Source organism: Balaenoptera acutorostrata, chromosome 6, assembly GCF_949987535.1.
Source record: "Balaenoptera acutorostrata chromosome 6, mBalAcu1.1, whole genome shotgun sequence".
Classification (NCBI taxonomy): domain Eukaryota; kingdom Metazoa; phylum Chordata; class Mammalia; order Artiodactyla; family Balaenopteridae; genus Balaenoptera; species Balaenoptera acutorostrata.
Window position 1 is genome coordinate 115,551,440 of NC_080069.1, and position 25,463 is coordinate 115,576,902.

At 42.8% G+C, this 25,463-nt stretch overlaps 1 protein-coding gene and 1 non-coding gene across 4 annotated transcripts in view; one reads left to right on the forward strand and one right to left on the reverse strand.

Annotated features, from left to right (window-relative positions):
• MAPKAP1 (MAPK associated protein 1) overlaps window positions 1-25,463 on the reverse strand; it is a 239,942-nt gene that overhangs the window by 19,355 nt on the left and 195,124 nt on the right. For all 3 annotated transcript variants that reach the window (XM_057548443.1, XM_057548445.1, XM_057548444.1), the window contains one exon: window positions 9,765-9,902. In XM_057548443.1, coding sequence (XP_057404426.1) covers window positions 9,765-9,902 — 138 coding nt within the window. The remainder of the gene's footprint in view (window positions 1-9,764; window positions 9,903-25,463) is intronic.
• On the forward strand, window positions 22,923-23,029 carry LOC114235555 (U6 spliceosomal RNA). The gene has a single exon (XR_003621707.1). It is a non-coding gene; the product is annotated as a U6 spliceosomal RNA (small nuclear RNA).

Genomic DNA, 25,463 nt, shown 5'->3' on the forward strand with positions numbered 1-25,463 from the left:
AGCTAGAGTTTTGGCCAGAACTTTAGTTTATAGCTCCCCAGTAGTTGTTCTTTGACCAGACTCGTGAGATCCCACAAGAGGCACACACAGCTTAGTATACAACAGAAGATTAAAAGGCATCTTTCTAGAGCTCATTCTCAGTATAGCTCCCTCCTCTCCATACTTAATTTTGCTAATTTCAGTTGCTGAATTTCAGTTCCCCCAACTCTGATCTGTGTCTCCCAGGTCAGTGAGAGTGCTATGCTCTCCTTGGGAAACCCTGGAAGAAAGCTGAAGTGATAGTAGGTCTCAGCTCATTTGTTGCCCTTCTCTCAGGGCTCATAGTCCCCTACTGCCTGTTTTTCAATGTCTGCAAACAGTTTCTTATATTTTGTGCAGTTTTCCAGTCATTTATGATAGAAGGGCTGATCTGGGTATAGTTACCCTGTCCTGGAAGTTGCCTATGGGAGTCTTGCAAGCAATACATATTTTGATTTTAATGAAAGAATGGCTTACTTTTCCATGTCTACAAGAATAACTTAAAATCTAAGCACTCCATTTATTTATTATGAAAACACAGTTTGGAGCTTGGCAGGAGGCAAGGGAAACAGATTTTTCCAATCATTTATCCAGCTGAGAAATCTTCACACAGATTTCTTCAGTAGGAAACAATCTCTGCCCTTACCCTCTTCTCAATTCGGATCTCTTCTGATGTTACAATCAAGGGGGAAAAAAAAAAGAATTTGAGGAAATGGTAATCAAAATCTAGGAAAATGTAAATGTCTGCAGACTTTCCATTATACCTACATAACTGTTTTGTTATTATGGGTCTATAAGGCCCAAGTCAACAATTAAGTGAAAATTTAATAGCAAAAAGAAGGCTTCTCCCAGGAGGAAAAAAAGATGATACCCCTGAAATGTTTTCTACTCTAACAGATATCAATATTCCAATCAACACAAGGAAATTCTTTCTCGTTTATTAGTAAGTCCTAGGGAAAAATGAAGAAAGTTTACACAGAATGTAAGAAAACCCACTGAGTGTCTCAGTACCAGCCAATCTTCTTTATAAACATAGACATTCTTATATGTCATGCAGTGAGCAAACATGCCTCCAACAGCCCCCATGAGCAACTGTAGTACCTGATAATGAATATGGGAAGGTTTTTATCATCTGTCTAGGGCTCAGAGTAGAACTGCCTGCCTCCTAAATTCAGAATGTTGACCCTTCCAGAGACCACACACTGTACTAAAACACCTCTTTTCCAGGAACTACAGAGACAAGCACACTGGTCCCATCTATCATATGCTGAGGGTACACAGAATAGTAGGTTAAGAACAAGATGCTGGGTTTGCCTTTTCACTACAACTTTGAGAAGTTCTCCAATGTGCCTCCATATCTCTTTGTTAGAGCCTCACTTGCTCTTGGCTGATTCCAAATTCTAAAAGCAACTTTTATTTTATATTTTTAATTTTGTTGATGTGGACCATTTTTTTTAATTGATGGAAACTTTTTTATTTTATTCTTTTTTAAAATAATTTATTTAATGTATTATTTTTTTGCTACGTTGGGTCTTCGTTGCTGCATGCAGGCCTTCTCTAGTTGCGGCGAGCAGGGGCTACTCTTCGTTGCGGTGCACGGGCTTCTCATTGTGGTGGCTTCTCTTTGTTGCGGAGCATGGGCTCTAGGTGCGCGGGCTTCAGTAGTTGTGGCATGCGGGCCCAGTAGTTGCGGCTCGCAGGCTCTAGAACGCAGGCTCAGTAATTGTGGCGCATGGGCTTAGTTGCTCTGCGGCATGTGGGATCATCCCGGACCAGGGCTCAAACCCACGTCCCCTGCAATGGCAGGCGGATTCTTAACCACTGCACTACCAGGGAGGTCCCATGATGTGGACCATTTTTAAAGTCTTTATTGAATTTGTTGCAATATTGCTTCTGTTTTATGTTTTTTTGGCCGCAAACCATGTGGGATCTTAGCTCCCCAAACAGGGATCGAACTTGCACCCCCTGCGTTGAAGGGCGAAGTCTTAACCACTGGACCACCAGGGAAGTCCCTAGAAGCAACTTTTAAATGTTCAGTGTAGTTCAGGCAGAGTGAGAGAAAGAGCCACTGAGCACTGACTGTAGCCCCTGGACAGAAGCTGCCGGACTGCTGGAGGATGCAGCTGGGAGCATAACTAGGCATGTCCAGTGCAAACGTCAGGTGTCAGTTAATAATGACCAGGTCAGTCAACGGGACACATGCTGAGTTGGCTCCCACAGCCTAAGTTCTCAGGGGTCTGGCCAATGTTATCCAGCCGCAGCAACTGTTCCCTGAAACACAGTGATGGCCTATTTCACAGCAGATCACAGCTTGAGGTTACTGTAAACCAAACTGGGTCAGAGAACCTGAGAATGCAGTCTGGCATTCGATGATGCAAGCTGGCCCCACGCTTACAGCGTTTCTCCACCTTTATCCTGTGGCACACGCCAGGTCTCTCTCTCCCTCCCACACGCTTGGAAAAACTGAGGTGGTCCCCCTGTTGCCTAGAACCCATCTCCCAGCAGCTCCCTTGTTTTGGAAGAAGATGATAAATAAATCAAAATGCACTAAGCGGCACTTCCACAGGCACTCGCCTCCTTCACTGAACGTGCACCTCATCAATCACACTATTGTCTGCTTGAAAGGCGAGCCTTGTAAATGTCATATCCACTCAGGCCCAAGGAGAGGCGCATCCAAATGCAGCAAGGAGTTTTAATTGGATAGTGTAATTAAACTAAAAAACCCCAGCAGACTCCCTTTGACAGGATAGATGAAGACCCCTTTTAATAGGGCTAGGAAACATATCTGTTAAAAGGACGAGGCACTGCCTGCTCCTGACTGTGCTCCAGAGTACTCTGATGAAAAGGCAATTCAATAACTGGGGCATTTAATATGTTAGGGTCTGTTGTGTTCTGTAATCGAGCAGTACTTACCGTATTTGATCTGGAACTTATGAAATAAGTCCTTGTCAGAGAATAAAAACACAACATAGCTTGCCCACCTGATGTCTGAAGTGCCTGGACCTCCTGGGAATTGACAGAACCTGAGGATGTGAGTATAAATGCCAGCGCCTTATGAGGCATAGAGTATGCCAGCATGGCCATGGACACTCACCCACCCACCCACCTTGGGGTGCAGCTCTTTCACCCAGCGGTAGCTGAATGCTCACCCTCATTTCCCTCTCACACATTCTCACGAGCATCTAGAGAATATGACAAAATTCCTGGGTACCTCTCCTCTAGGAACTGGAATACCTGTCACGTCAACGTGTGTGTGTGTGTGTGTGTGTGTGTGTGTGTGTGTGTTTTCTCTGCTAGAATTACCCCTGTCCAGTAGGCAGAAATCAGGTGGTCAGAGGATTCAGTGTATGGGCTGTGACGTGCCCAAGTTGATTTTAGTACAAAACCTGAGTCCTTTGCCCGGTCTCCCTGCTCTCCTTTGTTGGGAGAAGCGGTGGGGGGGGGGGGGGGGGATACACACACTGGCACGTTCACAGATGCACACACAGACACACGCACACACGCTAGAGGCCTGCAGCTCCACAAACAAGGTAACAAAATTAGTGAGAACAAATGAAGAGGTTCGTGCCTGCACTGGATTGTCTTATAAGCAGACCATAACAATCCCTTTCAGATGGAATGTTAGTGTCCCAAGGTCAAGGTCAGGGAACCCAGCATCTGGATGGATCAAGACAGCCTCTAAGCTGGGGCTCAGGTGGGGTGCGGAGGCAAGGTTTCAGACTCCCCCATGGAAGGCTTTCCAAAAACAGACACTTTGCTTTATTTACAAAAACCTCCAAGTCAGTTTGCCTGGGCCCTCAGACTGATCTTTCTTTTCTAAGAATGGTGAAGGGTTTGTTTGATGACTGCTTTTACTCCTCCATAACGCCTCCTTGGAGCTCTGTTTGCAAATCTTTGAACACTCTTTAATACTGGTCTTTCACCATGAGTTGATAAACCCATTAAGAACATATAAGTGAATGCTTATGATCTATGAAAACTGGATACTGAATTAAACCATCAAATACCTTTAGGTTTAAATGCAAACGACATAAAAGCATTTCGGCCATCAATTTGGCTATCACTTCTAGCCAGTATGAATTCTGCTGGAAAAGCTATTTTCGTGCAGATGTGGAATTCAATGGGAAAGACTGACTCGTGTACCAACATCAATCAAAATGTCAACTTCCCTGGCAGCTCTCAACAGTAAGGCAGGTTCAAAGGTCACAGGATAAAGAAAAAGCCAAGCTCTGGTTCAGCTCTAATATCTCCTCGGTAGAAGTCTTGCAAAAGTACCCCCTTCTGTATTAGCCCTGCTTTCATTAATCTTCTTGCCATCTTCTTTAACTAGTCATGCAGAACCGCTCGATAGCGAGACGTATAATGGGGAAGGCCCTGTGCCTATTACCACGTTAACATTCTCTTAAGCCCCAGTGCAACAATGGAACGGGAAGGCAAAGGAAATCTGCAACTGCAGGGTGCAGTGCAGGCAATTCAATTACAGCCTGGGCTTACCTATGTCCTTCTGACCTATAAAACACAAGAGGCCTTTGTGTCTAACTGGCTCGGCCATTAAGGTTGCTGAAGATCACAACAATGCTGGTCTTTTCTATTTAAGCTAAATCAATGTGGACAAATCATTATTCAGTAGCTTTAATTTAATTAGTAAATTAAATACACTACTTTACAGATCTTGTCAAGTACTTATGAAAAGAAAGATTCATTTAAGTGGGAGGTCACCAATAAACCCAGCTAATTTAACTCATAACCTTAACTGAATCTCATCTCAAATATCCAGCAGGTTCCATTCACGAGGGCTTAACAGTCTCCTGCAGTTGTGGTTAACTCACAATCTCAAAGAGTTCCTGCCCTGAATCCAAACAGTGTTTTGGACCAAAAAACCAAACAAACAATCCCCCACCAACACAACCAGCATCAACAGAATCTGATTTCCTTTAAATTATACTATTGCAAGAGAATGTAATCAGGTTACCTCTATTATGTTACTTCCTTAAGATTTTAGATCATCTATACTTAATTGAGATACAGAGCTCTTTTCAGCTATAAAGACGACAGCTACTTTATTAAAGTTTAAATATGATTTCTTAATGATAGGCTGCTTCCTTTAAAGACTCTAAACCTGCACGACCTTCTTATGATAAAACCAGACCTGCCACGCTTAAGTCTGGTACTTTATTTAAATACAGCCCAAGAGTCCCCGACGGGTGCTAATTTCACAGAAAGGTCCCCTTCTTTTGTTTCAGTGTTGGAATTTGAGGCCAATACTTAAAAAAAGTGTCCACTGCATTGAAAGCCTACATCTAGACCTGTATAAGGATGGAGAATTATTTCTGAGACAATTTAACCATGGTCGTTTCTGATGGAAACATTCTCCTATATGATGTACACGTCTTTGTTCAGTTAAAATGAAATTAGAATTAATTCATCTTTTAGAGGTTTGTGACATCCTTCAAACAGCAAAAAATATCCTAAGGAGTGGCAAAATCAGACTTAGAAATCACTGATTTGAATAATAATGGCAGCGTACAGCTTTTTTTTTTTTTTTTTAATCTAGAAAGGCAGAATGTGTTCTTAATTTCTCAGGGCTGTTGACACACTGATTTTCTCAACTAACTTTTGTAAGAGTCCACATTTATATGTACAATTTTTTTAAAAGGCATGTATCTATTTAGTCATTAAGTTCCAGGTCTTAAACACTCACAGGGACAGAGCAATAAATCTTCCCTATGAGAACATGGCCTATGAGGTAGAAGTTAGGGGAAGGAAAGAGAGCCATAGAATTGCTATTTATGGAGTGTGGCTTCAGAGTCTGGGTCTTTCTGATTCCACAATATATGTAATTATGTGTTTCACTGCAGGCGCTCTAATGCTCAGTCCCTTTGCCAAGTCAGCTATTCACATACTTTTTGGATACAGCATCAATTAAACTTGAGTTGTGTTCTTTATGATGACCAAATTAATGGTTTGACAGCGGCTTTTTCAATAAACACTGCAAACTGGCCATATTCGAGGTTTTAAAAACCGTTTCTTTTCTGTTCAAAATTCTGACAAACATGTCTCAAGTAAGACTGGGGACAACTTCATTATCCTCCCAACACTTAATGCCTTTTTGTAAAGAAGGCTGTTTAATAACATGTCTGCTCTGTTTTCACAACTAAATTATTCCAGTTGGTCACACGTTCCAGTCTTCGGCAAGACACTTGTGTTATGAGAGATAAAGACATGAAAAAGGAAATATACTGCAGAAATCAAAAACCTTATCTACTTCTAGACTCTCTCTCTTTGCCATAATTCGTTTAAGAAGGCCCCAAGAATAATTTTTGATGTAAACTCAGCTACAAACATACATCACTATGCTGATAAAAATCACAGGCTAAACTTATGAAATATAGTGACTTTCATTTCTTTAGTGCTGTTAAAATAACTTTTTTCTAAGGTTCAACAGACACAAAAGATAAAAAGGGTTACCATTAATCCTTTAAAAAAAGAAGAAGAAGAAGAAGCCCCATAGATTAATTCTGTGGTCTGATGATGTTCTTGAAGATGAACTCTTTAGATTAAGTCAATGAATTAATTTGATGAAGATACTGGAAATCATAAAAAAAAAAAATAACAGCATCAAGCTGATTCATTTAATACATCTTTGTTTTGGGCACTTTACAACATAAATTATGTTGAATAACTTTCGGTTTCTCAATTCTGGCCTCATTAAGCTCTATTTCAAGACATTCACTGAGGACAACCCTGTAGGCACTGTGCTAGGGAACGAAAATACAGAAACCAGTCTCTGGTCAATGAGTTCAGCATGGAGGTGGGGGTGGGAGACAGGGTCAGACCGCAAGTAAACACAGCACAGTGTGTGAGCTGCTTTACCAGAGGTGTGTGCAAATGCCTGGGGGCAAAAGTACAGAGAGAGCCTGACACTGGAGCTGGATCTTGAAAAATGAGTGGGCCGGGAGTGAGGAAACGGAGGTGTCCATGAATTAAAGAGAGGGTCAGGGTGGAGGTGTATTCCTGGCAGTGGGAACAGCAGAAGCACAAAATTCAAGGTGTGTTCGTGTGCCAGTAGTTCACAGTGACCACAGCTCAAGTTCAGGATGAGAAATTATGGGCTATGAGCTTGGAGGAGTCAAGGTCTGTAAAGGCTATGCTGAGGAGTCCGAATTTTATTCTGTGAGCCTGCAACTTTCAAACATTTTTTGAAAACAGCAAAATCCTTTTTATCAATTGACTTTTTAAGTGCAGAATCCCCAAATTGGTAGGGGAGGCCTCATGCCCAACTCTGCCCTACACACTACACACTACACACTACACACACACACACACACACACACACACACACACCGGCCCCTGAGAACCCAGAGCTTTGAGGGACAAGGTCTGAAAGTGCTGTGGTGGGGACGCGGACTCAGGAAGTATCTTACTGGGGCAGGCAGTGTGCCTCTCTGTTCAGGAAAGGGTCATAGTTCTAGATCTCTGGGGCCAGAGTGAGAGAGGGGGAAACCTCTATAAAACCTACATGTGCAGTTTTTACACACAACCGTTCAGTAGGTCTAAGAATACGACAAAAGACTCTCCTGCTCGACTGTCAATACAGTCGTATTGAAATGGTGGGGCCCACATCTGCTCTGGATCCCTAATGCTTGGAACTTGGCCTCGCTCTCACAGATGTGTGATAATTACATTACTTTTTTTTTTTTTTTTTTTAATTTTATTTATTTATTTATTTATTTATGGCTGTGTTGGGTCTTCGTTTCTGTGTGAGGGCTTTCTCGAGTTGCGGCAAGCGGGGGCCACTCTTCATCGCAGTGCGCGGGCCTCTCACTATCGCGGCCTCTCTTGTTGCGGAGCACGGGCTCCAGACGCGCAGGCTCAGTAATTGTGGCTCACGGGCCCAGCTGCTCCGCGGCATGTGGGATCTTCCCAGACCAGGGCTCGAACCCGTGTCCCCTGCATTGGCAGGCAGATTCTCAACCACTGCGCCACCAGGGAAGCCCAATTACATTACTTTTTGACTGAATGACCTTAGAGGCAACAGAAAGGTGGTAGCTGTGCATCTGTTTCATTCCCTCCTAGGTTGGGTGTGTTACATCCTTTACCGTTTGGTGCCTGAATCACAGCCCTCCTGGACACAGTGAGTGTCTTGGTGTGAATGTAAGGGAAATCTGAATCCTATTTCTAGCTCTTTCTCTAACCTCTCCACTCCAGTTTATCCCCCTATGCAATGTGTAAGTGATTGCCTTTCATTTCTCAGAGACATGGAGAATTTATAAAAACTTTTCAAAGCATTCTGAGTTCTTGGGAAGAAAGATGCTAGAACAATGAAATATTTACTGGTTGACTGGTTGGAGTGAGAGGAATTAGGAAGAAGATGTTTATCTAAAGACAGATGGAATCTGGCTGCCTTGGGGCAAGGGCCCAAGAGTAGCAGGCAATTTTCTCACCACTCCTTCTGGCAGCCATCTTGCCTCTGCAAGCCATTGAGGACTCACTGGGATGACAGGAATGGTGGGAAGTGGGGGTGGGCATGGCTTTACTCCTTTCCCCTGCACCACTATGTTCTCCCTTCTTGCTAAGCTGTAGGCTAATGAGTTGAAAAGAGGAGACCATGTAGCCCAGCACTGCTGGATTTGACAAAACAATTAAATACCCAACCATAAATGAGGCCAAGTGGCATATGTGCCCAGTCCGCAGGCCGAGTTTTTGTTCTTTAGGCCCCTGTTTAATCAGTTTCATCTTAAAAACTTGAGCCATATTATAGACACTTGCTGGCCTTTAGATTTCTTACCGTTCCTTTTAAGTATGTCATTCCTTATATTTGTTCCCCAATTTAGCAGACACTGGAATAAAGGGGATTAACACAAATTGGGTGCTTAGGTCATACTCCAAGTTACTAAATCGGAACCTACTGGGGTGGGTCCTGGGTGGCTGCGTTCTAAATAGGCTCTGCAGGCAGTGCTGGTAACGCACTGGATTTGAGAACCACTGTCTTATAGCCTTCTCCAGGCAGCTAACAAATCCTTTCTTCCATGGAGGAAAATCACTGTGATCTGTGTTCTTTCTGCCTCTTGATGGGACTGAAGCCCTAAAAATGATTAATCTAAAGGCTACACTCAATTACTTAACTGCAAAAACATAATATGCTAAAATATACACCCAGACTATATCTACTTTGATAATTTAAACAGAGGAGTGCCAACCCAGCAGTGATCGCTTCTGCAGGACCAGGCAGGAGTTTAATTACGAGCTGGTAGGTCATGCAGCTGCCAATAATCTGGAGGGTGATGACACCTCTGGCATGATGGATATCTAAGTCTAGTCTTCAGCCGCCACAGGAAATCCTCCAACTTCCCTCGATCTGGCAAGGAAGGAAGGCAGGTCCAGGTCTGACAGGTCCAGTACCCCAAACGGGAAGGGGAAGGGAGCACAAAGTGAAATGAGGGCTCTGGTGAGTGCAGACTCCTGTCAGGAATCTGCCCCTGTGCCCCCAGCCCTCAGTGGGGGGCTACTGAGGTCAGGAACCACTGTGAGGTTCTCTACTGCCGTCAAGACTGAACAGAACAGGGGCCCATGTCAGGCTCTGGGCACCATAATACAATCCCATTTAATTAAAAGAAATTTCTGGTAATGAATTAAACAGACCCAAGGAAAAAAGGACACAGTGGCAATATATTCTCCTGGTACCCAGCACACAGAAGGGAAGGGAGGAAGAGGGGAAGGAGACATAAATAAAAGGGACTACTCACTGGGGCTTTTTTCTTCAGCAAGGTCACAGGCACAGAGCAGGTCAGAATCGATTGAGATGGGTTTCTGCTTAATCCAAAACTTAGTGCTGGCTTTCTGATTCGTAACTGGGTCTATCTCTACTTTGTCTCCAGAGATACCTGTAAGGCCAAGGGGAGGACAAAAAAGAAGCCACAAGAAGTACAAGGTGTAAGTGATTTCAGTGTAATCATTTGACCTGTCTTATAAATCCTAAATTGCATGAACATGAGCTCTTTCTAGGGCTTTGGGGAATGCCATAGGCTTCTTAAGACAGACATAAGGAGACTCCAAATGGCACAGAGAAGCTGCACAGTCTGGTTTCCTGGGTGGGTGAGCTGAGGTCGGAGCAGGGGAGGGGGAACAACCAAAAACCATATAAAAAGTTATTAAGAAGCTTACCTCCTTAGATATAACACAGATACAATATAGAGTTTATCTACATATTGTTAATGAAATATAGTTACTATAAGATAAGGTTCATTTAAACAATTTTGATCAGTGGTCTCTGTTTTGTTTTGTTTTGTTTTAGAAGATCTGGGTTGGACAGATAAGCTGTAACATCACCTATGCCTAAATAGCTAGGCTACCAATGAAGAGTTTCTGATCTGGAAAAATCTTGCACACTAAAAATAGGAAAAATCTCTCTCTCTTACTAAATAATTCTCTGACACTAAATAATTATCCATACTGTATTTAAAGGAAGTCACAGGAGGATCAAAGGATCCTTCACATTAAACATTCCAAGTTCAAGTCTTGGAGCCTGGCTTCAGGCTGTGGAGGTCACTGCTTCTCCACCGATGGAGAGACAGCACTGGGTGTGCACTTTATGTAACAAAGACTTTCTAACAGGAATCCAGAACATTAACTACAGGGACTTCAGGTTTCATTTTCAGAGCTGTGAAAGACATAACACACTGTGCAGTGACTGGGAGCAAAGGTGTTAGGAGAACCAAGGTGATGCCAGGGATGGAGGGTGTCCTGGGATAACTGCAGAAACACACAGCAATTGCTCTCCTGGTATCACCAACCAGAAGGTGCCCAGCCCGACACAAAGGCTTTGGTTAGATGCTCTCTTTTTCCTTGTATTGAAAATCGAGGAATCTGTTCATGAAGTGAAACAAAACCCTTCAATATCCTTCCAGAGTGGACCCCAGATGGAATCTTAAAAGTAATTAATTTTTAGGCCACAGTTTTAAAGGTCAGGCTCAAAGTGAAAAAAAGCAAAACGAAGTAAAAATGTAAGAAATAATTAAAACAATCAAGTGTTCATACTGCAACAGAAAAGACAACCAGAATTAACATATTTCATCCTACAGATCACACTTAGAAATTTTAAAATATAATGTGAGAAAACTTAGTAGGCCATAAGATAAGGCAGGTAAAAGAAATAGCTAAATTAAAAAACAAAAATCAAAAGAACACCATGACCACAGTCAGACCAAATTTAAAATTAAAAAAGGAAACAAACAAAATCCTAGTGATTAGTTCTGCCACACACTCCATTCATCTCTATTTTACTTTATGAATACAGAAATCCCAAATAGCAGTCAGACAAAGGCAGAAGACTGGACAGACTACGGAAGAGTCTCGCCTACTGTCTGAAGGAGACACTGCAGTTCAGTTGCTTAACCCTGGTCATTACCGTGTGGTCTTTGGAAAAGACGAACAATCGGTATTTTTTATTAATCGAACGCTGGAATTTGTCATTAGACGTATTTCAGGAACACCGTATTTCAATTAGGCATAACGTCATAAGCCCAATTGACTCTGGACGTTCAGGTCCAGATGATTTCAGGAGGGTGAGAATGTATCAGGAGACCAATTTTATTACATTTCGCTTAAAATAGATTACCCAGTTACACTCTTCCCTCCAATTTGGTCATTAAATGTTAAAGATCTGGACATTTCTATAGTTCCCTGAAAGAAGAAAAGTACCTACACCGTGGTTGTTGGTAGTGTTTTTTTTAATCCTTCTGCTTCTTGTTTTGACATTTATAAAAGTCAAAATGAGCAGAGCAAAATAAATGTGCAGATCTCTTATGTGCAATAAACCCTGCCCCATATTCCTTTCTCAGAAAGGGAGGGGGAAAGATCATCATCAGAGAGACACGGTTTTAAAATTTTGTTCTACGGCCCTGCAACTCCTGAAGCCGTAGTCAGTCAATATTGTTAATGTAGCTTGTTAATTTGATAGGATTTGTCAGGTAACTCCACTGGAAAATTATATAAAACTGTTCCAGATGAAAAGATGATAGTGACATGAATTAAAGTGATAGAACAATAGTGGAGTATAAACCAGAAATGACACCCAAAGTGGCTGTTGATTTATTGCCGTAGTGAGTTTGGTTCTGGGCTCCCATGTATATTAGTGCTACAAATCTGGGTCCATTTAGCAGAGGGATGCGCACACATACATCACCAGCTCCTGCTCCAAGCCAAGGTCACTCCCCATTGCATCAATCTTTTCAACAGAGCCTACTTCACAAAGCAGGACTTTTGTAACCATCTCAGATATAACAGACTCTCGTCCTCTTTCATCTTTCTTTTATCATGTAAAGTATACTTTAACTTCTATTATTTTTATCTGCAAATTGTTACTGTATAGTTCATCCATTATGGGCTGTATCTCTGCATCAATTGCCTAAGCTCTGCTCGGCCACAAGAACACTTTCCCAAAGACACCCTTTGCTGGGGTTATTGTGCAGTCACTGTTCACAGAGGGGAACCCCAAGCCTGCAGTTTGGGGATGAAGACGTGGGAGATGAGCGCACTAGATTCAAGACAGGCAGGCAGGTGGAACACCGTTTAAACAAGTGGTGTGTTCCAAAAGAGATGCGTGGAAATCAGATTTTTTTCTGAATCAAATCACATTTTCCCAGTGACTTCTAGTTTCAGAGATACTTTATCTTCATTTTGGATTGATCTGTAATTGGCAGGGGCTCCCAACACTTTAAAGTTTCTCTGCCCTGCAGGCTTTCAGTCAAGTAGTTAATGATCTGTAAAACACTCGCCTGCCTAGAGGAGTCACTATTTAAAGAAACCTGTAGGGGAATCTCTCCTGATGGGAAAAATCCTTTTGTACATTAAATAACCTCACCCTGCTCGAGATACGTGAGTCCGGCTTCTTAAAGCAGGGCACACAGCCCCATAGGACCCTATTCGCTCTTGCTGGACAAGTGGCAGCCCACTGCCGGAGCCCATTTTCCTGAGCACACCCAGACCCCACTACTGTTGAAGACAGAGTCTATGGAATCCAGCCGGGAAGCAAACAGAAGGAGGCAGCCTGGTGGAGAGGAAACCAGTTTGGAGGCTGGTGCTACAGGCCAGGTCAGGGGCAAAGAGCGGTGAAGCATTAACTGGCATCAACTATGTGCCAGAAAGGTTAGAAATCCTTTGTGTGCATTGATTCAAATCTCATAACAACCTTATGAAGTTGGTTACTATGTTTTTCCCTATTTTATAGATGAGGAACCTGAAACACAGGGAGGTTAAGTAACTTGCCCAAGTTTACACAGCTACAAAGTGGCAAAGCTGGAATTTGAAGACAGCCAGGTAATCTGGTTCCAGAATCTGTCCCCTCAGCCACTGCACTATTCTGCAGGAACCGTGTGAGGTGTTTTACATAACATATGCTAGGAGAGATGATGGTACTTGTCTAAGGCTGGGGATATTGATTGATTGATTTGGCTGCGTTGGGTCTTCGTTGCTGCACGTTGGGCTTCCTCTAGTTGCGGTGAGCAGGGGCTACTCTTTGTTGCGGTGCGTGGGCTTCTCACTGTGGTGGCTTCTCTTGTTGTAGAGCTCGGGCTCTAGGCGTGCGGGCTCAGCAGTTGGGGCTCACGGGCTCTAGAGCACAGGCCCAGTAGTTGTGGCGCACTGGCTTAGTTGCTCCGCGGCACGTGGGGTCTTCCCTGACCAGGGCTCGAACCTGTGTCCCCTGCACTGGCAGGTGGATTCTTAACCACTGCGCCACCAGGGAAGCCCAAGGCTGGGGAGCTTTTAAGTGGGAAAGCTGTGTTCATACCCAGAGCCATCTGGTTCCCAAGTATGATACTTTCTACTGCTCTGCACGGCTCCATTCAGCTAAGTCGAGAAGATGTGATAAGAAATTCTGCCCACCTAGTCTTTAGTTTCCTCTTTCAATTTTCACCAAGGAACAAATAATATTCAAATGTGCCAATAAATGTACACCTATTTTTGTTCATACATGGCAAACTGGAGCATGAAATCCTACCAATATTCTTCTGTTTGACCACTGAGCATGGTTCTGAAAAGTTTTTGTGTAAAGTCACTGAAGGAAAGGCAGAGGCACTCCTTAAAGTATCATTTATGCACTATTTTAAAGTAATTCAAATTATAAACATACGTCCAAGAAAACAAGGGAAGCTGGCTTTTGTTAAGTTTACATTTCTCCAACTTAAATGGCCAACAAGAGTTAATACAACCATGTCAGAATACAATACAACCATGAAAAATTATGTATAAGAAAAGCTCTGACTTGGAAAAATTCTTATGACACTAGGTGAAAAGGACAGAAAAATATTTATAGAAAAGAGATCAAAAGGATATGCTTCATATTGGTAAGAGTGGTCAAGTCAACTCTGGCCAGTGGGATTACATTATTTTCTTTTCTATATTTTTCCAAAGTAGAAATTTCACCAAAAATAAAAACAAACATCATTTTAAAAGTTAACTTTTGTTTGTTTGTTTGTTTCTACTTCAGAATTCAGTACTCTTTCCCAATTTTTATTTTCTATTTTATTTATTTATTTATTTTTGGCAACGCCATGTAGCTGCGGGATCTTAGTTCCCCGACCAGGGGTTGAACCCGCGCCCCTGGCAGTGAAAGCGTGGAGTCCTAACCACTGGACCGCCAGGGAATTCCCTCCCAATTTTTAAAATGTGAGGAAGTGAGTATGTTGAATTCTGTAACTGGTAATCATGAGAAGTGATCTTAAACTGAAGACTACTTCCACCTAGCAGTTCTCCAGTCCCTGAGGGGCTGGGCTGCTGGGAAGGGCTCCCAGGAGCTGCGTTATGCCCAAGCCGGTGCCACTCTGACAAACGGTCCCAGGGAGGCTCCACCCCAGCAGCCCAGCCGGTGAGGAGGAGGAGAGGATGGGGGCCGGCCCGAAGCGGCCAGGGTCAGCCCCTTCCCTCGGAAACAAGGAGGCCATTTGTCTCCTTTACCAGCTCTCCTCCCCAACCCACTTATCCAAAGCCATCCGTCATGACCTTTTCATGTTCCCACTTCTGACAGCTTCCAGATACAGTGAGTCAAACTTCACTGGAAGCAAACTATCACACCAACTGTCAAAGGCAGAAAACACTGCCTGATTGCTGTCCTACATCAACGCCAGCATATAAATCCTTCCTTAACAAGACAGCTCAAAATAAACAAAAATGCAACTATAATGTATATACAACTCTCTGGGGAGACTATTTGTCCAATGCTTTAGAGTTATCACAAGGAGACCCTTGTCTGTTTTAGCTAACCAAAAGATTTCCATAAGAGGAAATGAGCCCTGTATATCATCTTCTGCTAACACAGACTGGGTACCTACTTTGGGCAGCCCCTGCGCTGGGTCCTTTTGTGTGTAGCAACTTACTGAGGGCGCACCACGTCTCTACTGGGAAGGCAGTAGCACCCCACTTTACATTTAAAGGCAGTAGTGCAGAGAGGTTAGGAACAGGGGACTTCGGAGTCACAGAGTCCTGAGTTCGGGTATCAGCATCCCTACTTCCTAACTGTGTGACTTTGGGAAGGTTGCTATAAATAGATGGTGATGATAATAAAATCCACCTCATGCGCTTGTTATGAGGATTAAGTGAAGTAAGACTTGTAAAAGTGCTTGGAATAGTGCTTAATCCATAGCTAGTGACATATACGACTATTTCTCATGACTACTGTTACCCGGAGTCAGGCACTGGGCTAAGGGATGTGATACAGACCCAGTGATAAGGGTCAGGACAGGGGAGTGAGCTCAGAGAGCCCTGCGAGGGATAGGAACAAGGGACCTGCCCAGCGCTAGTCTGGGGTGGGGGTGGGAGGCGATTCTCTCTGGGACAGGCTCTATACCCCAGTACTGGAAGCACCGGGATCCAGAACAACTGTCCACCTGGGAAGACCAATGCCCTCATCCCCACGAATCCTTGCAATAACCTCCCATCACCAAGAGGGCAAACCTCTTCCCAGCAGCCTCCAAGAGTTCAATTCAACATCAGGAAGAACGTTCTCACATCTGGAAGTTGTGGAAACGTTTGTGCTAGGGAACCCCTGCCCTACAAGGTCTCCAAGTCATGAATCTGGAGATCTTGATCTCACTGGTATTATCCTGGGCAAAGTTACTTCTCCCTCGGTGAGCCTGAGCTTTCTCCTTTGTAAAATGAGGAAACAACAGTACCAACTCCTAGGGTGTCATGAAGGTAGAATGGCCTAAGCATGTACAAAAGAGCAGAGTGCCTGGCACATAATAAAGGCTCAATTATTATCAAAATTATTATTAAAAATGACCTCAGAAAGGTGAAATGACGTACTTGACCAGGGTGAATCAAGTTAGGAAACGGCAAAGCTGGGGTTGAAGCCCAGGTCTACGGGACTAAGTCCAGTCGGTGTGTGTTCCGACACGTCAGCTGTTTTCTATATGCTTGGCTCTTAGAAGGCACAGCTGCCCCACAAGGCACACTTAAAATACCCTTCTAGTAAGCTGAAACACCAGCTTGGCAAAAATTAGGGCATTTAACATTCCACGCCTCAGTGTATTTCCTGAGTTATTGCTTATTTGCTTGGACATCATGAGCTGTGGTTCATTCATCAATTTCCTACAACTGTGAATCCAAGACTACAAAAGCCCCACTGCTGTTAAATCCTGGAGTAGCTTTTTATACAATTCTCCAGTCCTCTTGTCTTCAGGTTACCTAGAGCCTATGAAAGCCTGGAAAAGCCCCTGGGGAGTGTCACTGAACAACTCTTTGCCAGAGTGGATTTTGCTGAATTTATACAGCCAATCGATAGCATCTACAGAGCAGGCAGGGAAGTCTTTGATACTTCTCTGAATTTACACACAGGATCAGACACAAAGGCTGTTTGGGCTTAATGAGAGATCACCTAGTCTGGGGCTTTCATTTCCCATATGAAGAAATTGAGGCTCAGGGAGGGGATATGACTTGTCTGATGTCACCCATTAATGACAGAGCTATAACCATAATTCACATCCCATACTACCAAGCTAGGGCTTAAAAAGACCCACTTTGTCTCACTATGCATTACATTTACAGTGATCAAATGCATGGCAGTATAGGGGCTTGCCTGGTGACGCAGTGCTTAAGAATCCGCCTGCCAGTGCAGGGGACATGGGTTCGAGCCCTGGTCTGGGAAGATCTCACATGCCGCGGAGCAACAAAGACCATGCGCCACAAACACAGCAGTAATGCTGTGTTTCCTAAGAGAATTTATAATATCACCTGCAGAATGAGGAAAAACCTGATCGTCCCTACGCCCAGGCCCCAGTACATTGTCAGAGCTCAAGTGCCAAGGATGAGGAAGTGGTAAAAAGAATACGGAACGTTGGCAAACTCTCACGTATCTGATTCCCACTAATTCCATTATGCCAGTGGTTCTCAACTTTTTCCAATTCTTAATTCTTTCTCAGCCATCTGAGGAGCCTGACACATTGTCACTAGTAACCATGGATTACTGAACAGGAATTCTCAAAAGGGTAGATCTGGGAGCAGAGAGGAAAGTATACAGTTAGAAAAAGCCTCTCGAGTTTCCGACATTCCCGGTCAGGGGATTTTCCCTTGACTTGATCACTACATTAAGCATTAATGTGGTAAAGAAATTTTCTGGAGGCAGTCTTGATAGTATCTGTCCTGCTACCTCATAAATTCATTAGAATTTGATAAACTCTATTCCAAATTTTGGTTCAGAAAATGTTGTCACAATAGGGAGAGAACAATCATTTAATACTAGAATTTATTGCTAGTTTATTACTATTAACACTAGAATGCTGGGACTTCCCTGGTGGTCCAGTGGTTAAGAATCTGCCTTCCAATGCAGGGGACGCAGGTTCGATCCCTGGTTGGGGAACCAAGATCCCACATGCTGTGGGGCAACTAGGCCTGCATGCCACAACTAGAGAGCCTGCACGCCACAACTACAGAGCCCATGTGCTCTGGAGCCCACGCACCACAACTAGAGAGAGAAAACCCGCACGCCACAACTAGAGAGAAGCCTGTGCGCCACAACGAAAGACTCCGCGTGCTGCAACTAAGACCCGACAGAGCCATAAATAAATATTTTAAAAAATACTAGAATGCTAGAATTTGCATTCTCAAATTACTCAAGGACCCAGGGATCCTGGAGTTAAACATGATGCAAGTCTCCTCATGAACATTTTAGTGCCTTTGAATGGAGAAGGGTATCTCCTTAGTATTCAATATGAAATGGAAAAGTGGAAGGAAGATCAATCCATTTCTTAAGAACATGAATTTCCAGATTACGTAATTACTTGAACTATACTCCATAGGTACCCCATTGGAAAATAACAGGGGCAAATATTTTATTCATACAACCACATGAACTACTTTCAGCGTCAGAGTGAGCTTGAGGAGTAATAAAGTCCAGGCCACAGCTGTTGCTTCTACTCACATAGTTTTGTGTTGTAATGTGTTTCTTAAGTTTGCATAGTACATATTAAAAAATAATACTGTGATAAGGTCTTCTTTGAGTGCTGGCTTGTAGGTACTGACCGGAGGGTTAAATAGTAACTGCAGTAGAATAAACCAGGAAAGACAACAGATGGCAAACATGCTGCCTCTCATCATGCTCAGGCCCAAGGCAGACATTTTTAATCAATCACAGAGTTTATGTTGCCCTCAGATACAGCTTGAGATGCTACCTCAGCACAATGCTCTGGGCAGCCATTACAATCTTGGAGTTGTTTATGAGATGAAATCTCTTTGCTTTCTCTAAGGTGTGTGCTACTGTACTTGATGCTTTTGTTAAAAAACTACTGAGATCACAAGTGTTATGATTATGCATATGGATTGTTTTATGAAGAGATAATGGAGGTAACCATGGAAACTTTTGGTAGAGGTTGTTTTACAATATAATCTTTATCTGTAAACCCTATACAGAATTTGTATATCCTATACAGAATTATGTTAGATTATATATGCAGTAATGACACAGATGGGATTCATGGTATATTATGTATTCAGTAACATATTCCTTTGGTGACATGGGGATGGTCAATATCGACAAATGAAAAGGTGAAGGAGTCAAGTTAGCACAAGTGGCACAACTATCAAAACATTTCTCAGCCTGAGACCCTGTGCTGGGAAAACCAGGCTGACCTGCCCAATCAGTAAAAACAAGCGTTGGACAAAGAGATAAGGGGTAAGAAAGTCCTTTAAATACTGTGAGACTGCATTTCCCAAACCCCACAATTAAGGAGAGATTCTGAGCCAGCAGGTCTGGTATGAGGCCAGGGAGTTGGTGAGTCTGATACACAGTCATGGTAGGAACCACTGCCTTAAGGTACCATATAAATGAGAGGTATGCTATGGTCATGTCTTGACCTTCTCTGCCTTGAGTCTTACATGGGTTTATGGGCAGCCCCTTGGCTGGTGTGTTGTAATTCAGTTTCCGTCAGCCAGCCAACAAGAACTTATTGATAGTATACTATGGGCTTCTTAGATCATGGCTGGCATTCACCATCTTACCCTTTTAGATTCAATTTCCCCAAACCTACTTCAACCTGCCAGCCTTGGCATGTTTGGGTAGCACCCATGTCTTAGTGCCTGATCCTATGGTAAAGCATACAGGAGCTCAAGTTAATGGAAAAAAATCTCAACTTGGTATAAGCTCAGGCAAGGTCTACACTTAAAGGGCACCTGTACTTTTACGCCCGACATGGAAGGGAAGCAGACAAGATGAAATAGTCCAAAAATATTTTTGGGAAATACAGGAATGACGGCTTTGTTTGGTGAGTTTTCCAGGTTGACAGAGCATGGATGGCAAATAGATTTCAACTTAAGAACGAACCAACGCCAACTGATTGGTAGGGGCTGCCTATAAGGCTGTGTTGGATGGGACTTCCCTGGTGGTCCAGTTGTTAAGATTCCGTGCTTCCAATGCAGGGGGTGCGGGTTCGATCCCTGGTCGAGGAACTAAGATCCAACATGCCACGTGGTGAAGGAAAAAAAAAGGCTGTGTTGGAAGTGATTCTGAGGTCAGGTGTGGGCCCAGAGGGAAGAAGTGCAGTGACTGATTAACAACGTGAATGGAGGATGGGCTAGCAGCGCGTGTGCTACACCGACACTGACCTCCAGACGCTGGGATGGGGGGAGTGAGGGATGGGCAGAAGTTTTGGAACCGGCCAACTAGAAGTAATCACTTCCTTGGCGAAGGGACGTTATTAATGACTGAGGCATCTGTCACGTGATGGACTGGAGTTAGTGTATAGGATTGAGTTTCAGTCCCAGTTCTGCTACTGGGACTGGATATCCTACTGTGTATCTGATGGCTGACAGGGAGGGAAAGAGAGTTAGTACTTATTAAGTAACAGCTATGTGCCAGGAAGCACCAAGTGCTTTATATACATCGCAGGATTTCACTAACTCCGAGCTTCAGTTTTGTCATGAAATGGGAATAACCTCATCAATGTGCTGTGTCAATTAAATATGGTAATGGGGTGAAAGTTCATTGTATACCTACCGTGCATTGTTATATTGATAGAAATACAGAGTATTAGTGCAATGACGATCCGCATTCAAGGCATGATCTAGTAGTTAGCCACAGGCCTCAGCCTCAGACAGTCTTGGGTTCTGATCCCAGCTTCATTACTTACTAGATTTTCCCTATACCCCAGTCTCCTCCCATAAAAAATGGAGATAATATCAGTACTATCTAATAAAGTACTATGATTACAGGAGACAACGCATGTAAGAGAGTCATCAGCAGAGTGCTTGGCACATAGCAAGCATCTGATAAACGATATAACTGCTTTTAAAAATTATAATTCTTCTTGTTAATATTATTTTAAAAGATCAGATCTTTGTCCCAGGTTTCATTAATGGACTCCAATAAAGTTTTTCATTCATATAAAAGTCTGGTGGACCATGCTCTGCAGGAGTGAGAAATCTTAGCATATGCTGTCATTTGCCAAGCAGGATTGGCCATTTTTAGAAAGCAGCAAGGTTTACCTGTCTGTTTCCGTTGATGACGGAGAAGTGTCCAGAATGACGGTGATTTCTGGCTTGGTGGGTAAATTTACTAAATGGGTAGCATCTCCCTCAAGGACAGACTGAGTGACATGGAGTAGAGGATTAAAATGGTCTGTCCCCACGTGCAGCTTGTGGGAGGAGTACTGTATCACATCAAAAAGTAAACCTAAAACGTTGGGTGAGAGATGGGGAGTGGTTTGAGTGGAGAATTGAAGTTGCTGTACGTGCTACTTAGGCTGCTCCCTAGAGTGAATGCACTGCCATTTGGATGGGGTGTGTTTGTGCCTGAGTTTCTGTCCTTTCTGCCTGTGACTGGAGATGGGCATGATGTAGGATATGCCGCTTGACAACCAGTAAGATATGATATATCCGGATGGGCAGTAACACACTACTTCATTCATTTCTCTTTTTAATATGGTGAAGAGAAAAGGCTTTTAAAAAAGAAAAAAGCTCCCTTCCACAGAAAAGCCATATGTGATCACTGTAAAAATCCCAGGAAAAAAAGAAAAAAAATCACTTGTAACTTTACCACCCATTGATAACTATTGTTATTAGCATTTTGATATATTTCCTTGGAGGAATTTTAAAATATATATATATTTATGTATACATGTGTTGGCATATATGTGTTTATGTACATATACTCATATTCGCATAGCTGCAAATCATACTGTGAATGTCATTTTTTCTATTTTAACATATTGATACATTCCCATTTCAATAAAAATTTTGAGAGGGCTTCCTCTCAAAGGTTTTATAACATTTCTGTATATGGCTGTACCACAGTATACTTAAAACACATTGCTTATCACTGGGATTATTCAGTTAACAATTTGTTATTAAAAGAAATGCTGAGACTAAAAAAAAAAAAAAAAAAAGTCTGGTGGAAAATTGATGTAATTTTGGGTCTTGCAAATCAAAGTTTGAGTCTCTTATCCCCTGACTTTCCCAGAAACAAAGAGCAGATAGTAAAGCTGGGACACTGGCCCCTACCCCCCAGTCAGGAGGCAGGCTGCTACGATGGCATCGCAGAGCCTGGGAATGCCGAGCCTCGGCTCTGCGCTCTCATGTACCGCTAACTCAGAGTGGACGGGTGGCTTTTTGTGGAATCAGCAGTGCTGCTGGGTAAATGCCGCACACAGACACACACCACTTAGAAGAACTTGCCACAGGGGGCAAGTGGAACCTCTGCTCTGACTGACACAGGATGGACGAGCAGAGGAGACCATCCATCAGTGTCAGGAAAGATCTGAAGCACCCGGCTAGTCAGATGAAATAAAATAAATTATTTACTGATCTCAGAATCCAGCTGCTCACTTGAATGCTCATAAAGAACATTTGCTGCCCTGAACTTCGCAGTGGATGCTGTTTCAGAAAGAAAGAATTTCTGGACTACTGTGTGCAGCCTTTTGTTGTTGCTGTGAGAATGAAAAGGGTGTTATTATCTGCTTTCCAAGAAGGAAGTAAGGGTCTTAATACATACCTGAGCTCATCTACATGGGAATAGGAAATGAACTTATTTATTCACTGCATGATATAGTACTCGTGGGCACAGTTTATCCGATTGTCACAAAATTACTTAGGATTAATTAATGAAGTTTTTGCTTATAACGGTAAAGACTGAATTTAGATTCATAACAGAAACAAATGTTCTGACAACATCTAATATTTTAGATGTTCCTCAGTTGTGACTTTCCACCAGAGGGTGCTATGTGTGCCACTGGAAGCATTCAGAGGTGACTGGGACCAGCTTCCAGTCACCTCACTTCTGAGAACCAATGCTCTAGACAGAGACACTTGCATTACTATCATCATCTATTTCTACCTGACAAGTCTCCACCGTGGGTTTGCCAATAGAGCCACTACCTAATTTGAGTGATCTGGTTAAACACTTTCAAGATGGTGGACTAGTGCTCGCTTTGGCAGCACATGTACTAAAATTGGAACGACACAGAGAAGATTAGCATGGCCCCTGCGCAAGGATGACACGCAAATTCGTGAAGCATTCCATATTTTTATACCCTGAGAAAACCATAATTCAAAAAGAGTCATGTACCACAATGTTCATTGCAGCTCTATCTACAATAGTCAGGACATGGAAGCAACCTAAGTGTCCATCGACAGATGAATGGATAAAGAAGATGCGGAACATATATACAATGGAATATTACTCAGCCATAAAAAGAAACGAAATTGAGTTATTTGTAGTGAGGTGGATGGACCTAGAGTCTGTCATACAGAGTGAAGTAAGTCAGAAAGAGAAAAACAAATACCATATGCTAACACATATATATGGAATCTAAAAAAAAAGGTCATGAAGAACCTAGGGGCAGGACGGGAATAAAGACTCAGACCTACTAGAGGATGGACTTGAGGACACGGGAAGGGGGAAGGGTAAGCTGGGACAAAGTGAGAGAGTGGCATGGACATATATACACTACCAAATGTAAAACCGATAGCTAGTGGGAAGCAGCCACATAGCACAGGGAGATCAGCTCGGTGCTTTGTGACCACCTAGAGGGGTGGGATAGGGAGGCTGGGAAGGAGGGAGACGCAAGAGGGAAGAGATATGGGGATATACGTATATGTATAGCTGATTCACTTTGTTATACAGCAGAAACTAACACACCATTGTAAAGCAATTATACTCCAATAAAGATGTTAAAAAAAAGATGGTGGACTAGGAGAGAAAGCAATAGGCAAAATAAACATAATAATGACAATGATAACAGCACTAAGATAAGCTACTACCGGCCACTTTCATACACAATCTTCAAAGGTAAACATTATAATTCCCACTTCATAAATGACAAACACTAAGACTGAAAGGGGAAGGGACTTGTCTAAGCTGACACTGCAGGCAAGTGGTAAAGCTGGGATTCAAACCCATTCTCGCCTGCAGAACTTGGGCTCTTTGCACAGATCCTTTTGTGGACTTTTTCCTTTGAATGAATATACAGATCAGAATCTGATGAATTCAAGTTTGGCTTTTTGCCTTTGGAAAAAATGTGGGGAAAGAAGCCACGCTCTTGGTTATCTTTCCAAGGCACTGCTTTGCACCTTGGGGAACAGCAGGGATTACGCTCACCTGGGAAAATCCTCGCCTTGTACCCTGGACCTCTATCTTGACTGCAGTCAGGCTACTTACTGGGCTTCGTAAAACTAGACCCACTCAGAAAAAGCAGACCCTCTGTTACTGGGAAAGAACTGCAGGCAAACACAAATGATGTCTGAGTAGCATTCTTATTTTAGCAAATTTTAATTGAAAATATACAAAGTGTATAAATCCCAAGAGTTTATATAACTTGACTTTTCCACAAAGTCTGCATACTCATGTAATCAGCCCCCAGATCAAGAAACAGAACTTACCAGTGCCCCAGATGCTCCCCCATCCAGTCACTATAGCCTCTTCACTCCCCAGGATAACCACTATCATTACTTCCACATATTATTTTTGTGTACTTTTGAACGTTATATCATACAACATGTGCTTTCTCCCCCTTTTTTGGGCATCTGGCTTGTTTTTGAGCAGCCTTATTAATTTTACTTCTATGAGAGATACCAGAAAAAGCATCTTTAGAAAGAACAACGCTGAAGAACTTTATGTTTTAAGAATTAACGTTAAATAAGCAATTTTTACCACTTTAGAGGTTTTTTTTGTGAGAAGGGAGAAAGGTTTACGGAGGGGTAAAAAAGGTAGGTTGTGTGTGTTCCGATTCAGATACTGGGTGCTAATTCATCTATTTAGTCTGTCAGAATCACCATCATCTTACAAGCTGTTGTTTACTGAGCACTTGCTATGTGCTATGCGCCTTTCTAAGTATTGCGCGTGTGATAATGACATTTCGTCCCCGTAATTACCCTATCTATGAGACAGAGACTATTATCTTCATCTTACAGAGGAGGAGATTGCGGCTCTGCATCACTTGCCTGTGTTGGTACAGCTAATGAATGAGCCAGGGTTTGAACCCAGGCTTCTAACTCTTCAGTCTGTCCTCCAAGCTTCCGCTATATTGCCTCTCCACTAAAAGCTCTCACTTACAGTCTACCAACTGCCAGGCCCTGTGCTAAGCTAAGTGGAGTATCTGATTCATTCCCCACAGCAATCCTAAGAGGCTGCCACACTGATATTCCCATTTAAAGAGAATGGAATCAAGCCTCAGAAAGATTAAGACACTTGCCTAATACCGCTGGTTGTTGACAGAGCCACAATGTAAACCAGATGTGATTCTGATGCTCATCTCTTAATTAGTAAGCTACTGTCAGCATATTTCAAGCTCCTGTCAGTCAAGTTGGGATGAATATTTGAGAGCTTTTTGAGACTTATTACAAATTAGCCACACTAATGCCCACATTAGAAAAGGTTTTATTATGAGACATTTACAAAACATTTGTGAGAAACATAACATTAGTGAGCCTTAGAGTTAGAATTCAAACTTTCTCCCTTTACG